The sequence below is a fragment of the Thermobia domestica genome, chromosome 9 (genome assembly GCF_964235325.1).
Source record: "Thermobia domestica chromosome 9, izTheDome1.hap1.1, whole genome shotgun sequence".
Classification (NCBI taxonomy): domain Eukaryota; kingdom Metazoa; phylum Arthropoda; class Insecta; order Zygentoma; family Lepismatidae; genus Thermobia; species Thermobia domestica.
The window spans coordinates 36,312,889-36,320,987 of record NC_137462.1 but is presented as its reverse complement, the minus strand read 5'-3'; the positions used below and the strand labels follow the sequence as shown (position 1 = coordinate 36,320,987).

General features: G+C 34.2%; 1 protein-coding gene across 1 annotated transcript; it reads left to right on the top strand.

Annotated features, from left to right (window-relative positions):
* Positions 1-2,020: 2,020 nt before the first annotated feature.
* On the top strand, positions 2,021-5,445 carry LOC145693957 (uncharacterized). The gene is made up of 2 exons (XM_081770117.1): positions 2,021-2,502; positions 5,273-5,445. Exons 1-2 carry the CDS (start codon positions 2,173-2,175, stop codon positions 5,285-5,287), a joined length of 345 nt encoding a protein of 114 aa, XP_081626243.1. The 5' UTR covers positions 2,021-2,172; the 3' UTR covers positions 5,288-5,445.
* Positions 5,446-8,099: the final 2,654 nt, after the last annotated feature.

Sequence of the window (8,099 nt, the reverse complement as noted above, 5' to 3'; positions counted from 1 at the left end):
AAAATGGAGCAGATTTTACTAAAAGTGCAGGAATACAAAATGATAGAGTATGAGGTTTTCTTTCCAAGGAAGAAAAGATTATTAAAATCGCTCCATAAATGGCCGAGTTATGAGCTTTTAAAGCAGGTCATGATCCGCCATCTTGGATCCAATATGGGAACTAAACAACCATGAACTAGATCATGTGGCCAAAAGAAATTTCTCTTATACTGTAAGTAGGTAATAACATCCAGCATTCAAAATAAGGGGACATAAAACTATACACGTGACGGGCTAGCGCCCGCACTAAATTGGGTAAATGAGTTTAAATGTGGTCGTACATCCACAAATGATTAATATTGTTCAAGATATCCAGTGGAAGTAAGTTCCTCTGAAATGATTGACAAAATCCACGAAATGATTTTGAGTGATCGACAAATCAAAGTGCGCGAAATAGTTGAGGCCATAGGCATATCACAAAATACAAGTTTCCAATTTTGCAAGAAAAATTGGGTTTCAAAAATCTCGGCAAGATTTGTACCGCGTTTGCTCTCAGTGAAGAATAAACGCAATCGTGTGATCGATTTGGAGGCTAGTTTGACCTATTTTCATCGCAATTTCCGGCGAGTTTCTGTGTCAATACATAAACAGTGAACAAGACATGGATACACTCCTACACTCCAGAAACAAAGGAATAGTCGAAACAGTGGGATTTTAAAAGCGATCCAGCTCCGAAGGTGAAAATTGTTAAATCGGCCGTTAAGGTGATGGACAGTTGTTTTTTTTTTTGGGGGGGGGGGGATACACGCGAAATCATCTACTTTACTTCTAAAAAGGAAAAACGATAAATGGAGAGTATTATCAGTCGTTATTGCACCGTCGTTGAGATAAAAGAGTCAAGAAAAAACGTCCTTATTTGGCAAAGGGAAACATTTTCTTCCATCAAGATAAGTTTCGATGGCAAAAATTATGGAACTAAAATTCAAATTATTACAACATCCATCGTATTCACCACACGGTTTGTGACTTTGTTTTATTTCCAAACTTGAGAAAATGGCTCGGCGGAAAACGATTTACGTCGATCGCCCAAACAGATACCTATTTTGAGGACCAACCGAAATCCTACATTTTGGACGGCTTAAAAACTAGGAAAAACGCTTGAGAAAATGTGTCTTGCTAAAAGATATTTTGTTCAAAAATTTTTAAAAATCAACCCAGACTGATTTGCTTTTAATCTTTTTTTAAGAACGTATTGAACAAACCCCATATTTGACCAGAGACGCTGCTGAGTTAGTCGGTATAGTCTTTTGTGATACCATTATAACTCTTACAACGTTATCATTTATCTCTAACATTTGAAAACATAATATTGAACTTTTTCTTTCAGTTGTCATTTGACACGAATTTCGAACGAATAAATAAATTCCAAACACTCCTCGTCAGAGGCTTTGATAGCATGACCAGTCATTACCTGGAATTGTAGATAAATGGGTGGAATAAACAGTGCACCTACTACACTTTTATGTCATAACTTTTCTAGCCCTCCCGGTGTTCTCGTAGCTAATACATGGGCTTTTGATACACGACTACCAAGATTCGTGGGAGAGCATTGAAATTTGAACTTGTTACGGTGATTCTGACTCCAAGTTAAACGAGGTACAAGAAACAATATAACTTTTATGAATTTGATTTTTTATTTGCAAGTAAAATCATGTAAATAGATAGCGGAGTAATTTCGAATACGTTCTTCTTTCAAAAGAACTAAGTTTACTTGACTGAATAGTGCAACTTTACACTGATTATAAGGCATTGGACTTGTAAAAATGGAGCAGTACGATTTTGGTTTACTAACGTAACTATTCCTAGATAGTTGTTTTTCTTCATAATTGGTGACCTTTGTACATCATTTCTAACATAAAGTCTCATGAGCATATAGAAGTCAAGTAGTTCTTCAATTTTGAGAATTTTTAAAAAATTGTCCAAGGCATTGTGTAAGTATGAAATCAATTGACACCACGTGATGCACTTCTAATGAGTTATCTACTGCAACTTGTTTATCAACATGTATCCACTTGAGCTGTTGGATATAAATTCGACACAGAATCTGCTAAACAAGCAGAATACAATTGTTCTTTTGTTGTTAGTACATTTAATCCAGTGTTGTTCCATACTAAGAGTTGATTAGATATTACAATGAAGGCCATCTTAGCTATAACTTTGTTACTAGTATCAGTATCAATTGTTTGTGGAGATAGCTTAGAATTAGGAAATGCAAATAACGCAACAACTATATTAGTAGACAATCAAGTTAAAACTAGTTTTGCATTATTAGGACAGACAGTAGTACAAAGATATCCAGCAAGTCAACTATCGTTCTACAATACTCCCATAACCTACATCAGAGCTACGGACAGACATACCCTAACCGGTCGAGCTGCAGTAGTGGATGGCGGTATTGGTGAAAAATACGTAAAAATAAAGTACTCTTGTCTAATTGCATGTTCTATTGATTTTGCTGTGGAGGTAAATATATTTTATTATTCATGTTTTTATCTATTATAATTTTGGGTTAAATTCCAAAGTTGGGCGTCCGTTTCCAGCAAAATTTTTAACAGGAAAGATATGGATACTTTGATCATTTGTGTGCTTGATAATATATAAGAGTCTCGAAAAATCTGTTTATTTCTTATATATAAGCGGTTATAAACATGAGACTATACGGTGAGCGGAGGGAACTACTTGGCGCAAGGTAACCGAACAGTTGCATTGTGGGAAAGAAACGAACATTTATGTTATCAACATGGCGAATGTACAAGGGGAATTAACTAACAGTTTTAACATTTGTGAAGCAATACGTTGATAACGAGCAAAATCTTTTAAAAGTTTGTGAAGAGCACGGATTAATGAACCTAATAACAAATTGCAGAAAGTGTGGAAAGGAGATAATAGCGAAAAAACGTGCCAAAAGCGGACGCCCAACTTCGGAATATATGCCCAAATTTTTAATTAGTTGGTGAGTATATATAACATATATTTTTTTTTCAGGTTCTGAGCTTTTTATTTGTCACAACGTTGTACACTAAGTATGCATTAATTTGTATAAATGTATCAGTACAAACTTTTGCTATACTTTCAGGAGAAAATACATAGTACTGATTCAATGGTTATGCGTAAATGGCATAATCTGATGATATAATACTATATTTGGCTTAAGTTTATTGCCCCTCCAGTTTCAAACCTACAAAAATGCAGTTAAAAACATTTAAAAATATTAGGTTAGGTTAGATTTGGTTAGGTTACGTTAGGTTAGTTTAGGTTACACGGTAAGACTTTACTTAGACTAGAACAGTGACTGGAATCGTTTCTCATAAAAATTGGTTTTCACTTCATAATAGATTCTCTTCATTGTTCTTATATAGGCTCTATTTTGTAAAACTCAACGCGGAAATATCATATTCAACGTACAGGTTCGCTTCCTACATGACTAACATGCTCTTCAATCATCGAAACCTTGCGCGTATTGCAAATAGTACCAATTTCTACATTTATTTTCTCGTATTAAACATAATTTTACTGCCAAGATTATACGCATAAACATCACATAAGAAGTCCAAATCACCATTTCTTACTTCATTTGTCCTGTAAAATTTTCTTTTTTATTTAAAAAAAAACAAAGAGGCGTCTCTAAACTTAATCCCTATATTTATATTCAGTGTATAAAATTGAAAATATGGAAAGTAATACAGCCCTTTTTGATTTATTAATACGTTCGTTAATATATTTACATATGTTAACTTATCCAGAGTATTTTTTCTTAACTTTAATTGTATTTTTTTATATCCTCAGGTGCAGACTTAAATCCTGTCTCTCGTGTCTCCTATATGTATAACTGAGTTTTGCTATAAATGATTGTTTTATAATATAGGAACTTTAAGGCTAGAAATGTAGGAATATTATTGGTGATGATTAATGATAGTGAATGATTCTCGCTCATCTTATAAAGTGGATTTTTTAAAATTTTATGTAGTTTTATGTGCTGAGACAAATACCAAAACCAATATCAATTAATATTTCGTATACAAAGTATCCAAGAAGACCCTGTGTATCATTGAGCTCAGAATCAAACACACGTTCTCTGAACCAAGCAATCTTGTTTTATGAGGTGGATGTTTGCCAAAGCGATCTCGAAACACAAACATTTCTTATATCATTGTTTGCCCTCTGTGTGGTTGTTTCTGCATCTACATTCATGCCATGTATTGTTAATCAACTCTGTTATTATTACCAGTAATATCAGCCATGGCTTCACAACTGAAATATTCCACGTGATCTTGAACGTAAAGATACCAGACAATGCTGTCTATGACCATGATAGGAGTGTTACCAATATCACAACCATAAAAACTTACAGTATATTGTTTATGTGACTCAAACCTAGGGATGTAGGAACTTCTTAGGACACCCTTACATAACAAGTACCTGATGTGCTATATTTATTTGAGCATGAAGCTTTACTTTCGATTATTGCCGGTTCTGCATAAGTAGCAAATAATCAAATGAATTTAACATTTTGCCAGACTACGGTTGTATGAATAATATCGTTTACCCAAATTATTTTCAATTACCCTATTGCCTTATCTTACTAAATTTCATTTTGCTACAACTAAATACAATCTTTCTTTTTTTAAAAAAATCTGGACAAATATTAAAAACGAACTATTTGTAGTGTTTAATCAGTGATGTCAACTTGTGGAGAAAATCCCATATCGTGGGAGATTTTTTTTACCTTATTTTCTCAGAAAGGGATCATAAGCAGCGTATATGGGATTTTTCGAGAAGATCGAAATTTACGGCTTATTCATTTAGATATTGTAAAAAGTGACTAACACGGAGAAGTTTAATTTTTAATGTTATAGCATAGTTTTAATTAGTATAACGTGGGAAATTCACATGTAAAATGGGATTTTTTGCGTCTCGACATGGGATTTCATATTGTTTCAGGTTTGCATCACTGTGTTTAATATATAATCAAATGAAAGGAACAGTAATTAATTGTAAAATTTATAGTTTACCTTTTTCATAGTTAACTCAAAAAATATTGCTTCGTTATTTAACTTCTGTTGAATTATCAACAACTACGTTTGTAATTTTGGAATACAATAAGAACATTTACGGTTTCCGACATTTGAACAATAACATTATAAAATATTGTCAAATTAATATTATTTTCTTTTAAGCACGTGCTGTGTATATAACACGGAATTAACCTGAAAATTTTTATTTTCTTTTGCAGATTTATTCACCTTAACAATCAGATTCAACTTGGTATCATACTAAAACGCCGCTCAAACAATGGATGCCATTAAGCAGAACGCAGAATTGGAAGCTCTCTGGTACAGCTTGTAAGAAACATTTTTTTCAAGTATTTATTGTATTACTTATAAAAATAAACTTAATTTCTCATCATGTTTGTCTTTGACAACTTCCTGAATCCTTGCATGGTTATACAATAAGGATGTCATTCACGGTAATAATAAATATAAGACATTGACTCAAGTGGTCTGACTTTCTACACAGCAGGGAAAAACTTTCATCTAAACAACTGTCACAATTACAGTGAAACCTGTCTATGTTGGCCACCATCAGTTCCATCGAAAAGTGGCCAACTTAGACAGGTGGCCAACTTACACAAGATAAGTGTGTTTTGTGTATTTTTAGAATAGGATTTCTAGTATTACTTGATTGTAAAATTTTAATAAGCAGTGCCACGACAGCTACTTATAAATAATGTATATAGAGTAATCATAAAAATATACAGTACTAGAAAATATTACTATAGTATGTTTAATATATGTACGTACATACCTTTCTCTTCCTGAAAACTAGTCTGGTATATTGGATTATTTGGATTGAAAACACAATAACACAAACAACCATGTAAAAGAAGCGCATGTACGCAGTTTATTGAAATTGATATTATAGCACACTGAGTTATTCAGATTGAAAACAAGAAAAGCTAAGTTATAAATTGAGAAATTAATATGCAATTCATATGACTTCTTTTTAGTTGTTACTGAATGGTGGTTCATTCTAGACGTATTTGTTCTATTCTTTTTGGCAGATATGCACATTCTAATATTGTAGTTAACTACCTGTTGTTAATGAGCTAAAAGTGTTTCCCTCGGAGCCAAAGATGTTTTGAGAAAATCTTGAAGGAATTGATATCTCAAACACCCCGCTATCTTTTAACAAGCCGACAGGTGCCAATAGTTGACAATTGAGATGGTTAGTTTTAACCTTGAGAATTTTCCGGAATTACTAAAGCTTCCCCACTGATGAGAGGAATTGATATAGCTAATGGTGTTACCAAAACAAATAGGGTAAAACAAATACGTACAACCATTTCCTGAATTCCTGTACGTGCTTTTTCATATTCACACCTTCCTACACCACCCCTTTGAGGGTAGTGTTCTGGCCATTGACCTCCAAGAACAAATGTGCAAATCTATGCTTCTTTGTGTCCAGTCACAAATACAGAACATCTGCCTCTCATATAGGAATAAGAAAGAGTTAAGAAAAATAACAAAACATATTTTGCGTGTCCAAGATACGCAGGTAAATTTATCATTATCATCATAGGATAAACATTGCTTCAGTGCGGCCAACTTTCAAGATAGACAGGTGGCCAACTTATAGAGTAGTAAGTAAGGAATGTCTTATGGGAAAATGCAGGTTCAAGACGAACTAGGCCAAGATAAGCAGGTGGCCAAGTTGACAGGTTTCACTGTACTTTGATTTAGGTTATTCTTTAAAATAACAATATTTCAATAAAACTACGAAATGACGGAGACGTTTGCTGCTATACAAAGTGAGTTAGAAAGGTAATGAGACCCTCAACACTGTGCACGAATCGGCAACTGCCAGTGTTGCCACAGTCCTAGCTCTGGAATGGGCTGAAAAATAGTACCAAATTGAAACAAAAAGGGCTGAATTCATTATTTTATACCATCGGCGGTAAAATGTCGGGGAACGCGGGGGGACGCCGTCTCCCCACGTTCAGAAAATATCTGTGGCGTCCCCCACTTCTAAAAAATTACAATGAGCAAAGATAGGCACGCGGGACGGCGTGACGTCAAGCATTCCCCTACTTTTTCAGATCCACTTTTACCCCTGAGTGTAATACATGGCTCTATAACATGAAAGTAACAGAGGTAAAGTTCTATAATACTCCCCCCCCCTTTTCCAAGAGTTTAAATCAAGAAAGTTTTTTTAAAATTAATTTTTAAAAACATCCAAATAGGACGACTAAAATTTCTACCACACTGCTTCTTTCTCGTCTCCTTCATGCGCAGCGCAGATGCAGTGCTAGCGTCATTTGTTTTCCGGTATAGTTCGAATTACGAATTTTGTACAGAAAGTTCGTAGCGTTATGCGGTGTAACGTCACAGAAATGAATGTTCAATAGCAATTTTTAAGAGTCCAACACACAGTATGAGTAACGTGAGATGTAGGAAAAATTTTACTGACACTTTTGAAAATGTGAGAAGTATTTGTTAAATGGTACTGAATTGGGTGGAATTGTACCAACTTTTTCACAAAAGAGGCTGAAAATGCTATCGTGGTACCAACGGGCTGATGAATGACAAAAAGGGCTGAATTTGGTACAATTGTACCAAGTATGGCAACACTGGCAACTGCTGTCTCCGGTTTCCAGTATTGCCAACCACCTCTGAAAATAGGCTAGATGACCTTCAGAAATAAGCTTTTTTAAGCAAAAAATGGCTAGATTTTGAACTGCTAACCTATAATCCACATTGTAGATTTTAAAGCTCTTATTTGTGTGTAGGATTATAAATCAGATATAGTAAAATTTGAAATGTTGAATTTTATTAGCTGGAAACTAGCAAGCAACATACATGACTTTAAATTACAGTAATATCCATCAATAACTCATCTTATTGTGAAAGCCAACAGCCATATTATCAGTTGAATTGAATTGAAATATTCATCATCAATAACGTCGTAGCTAGCCGAGGTGCTGAAACTGGATGACTACCATTAGATTGTAGATTGGTTGTGTTTGTGTAGACTGCCATCGTTCCAATTTTCAGTGGTATTTC

Bases quoted from the DNA above. Each gene is read 5' to 3' on its own strand.
- LOC145693957 (XM_081770117.1), top strand. From the start codon at position 2,173: ATGAAGGCCATCTTAGCTATAACTTTGTTACTAGTATCAGTATCAATT.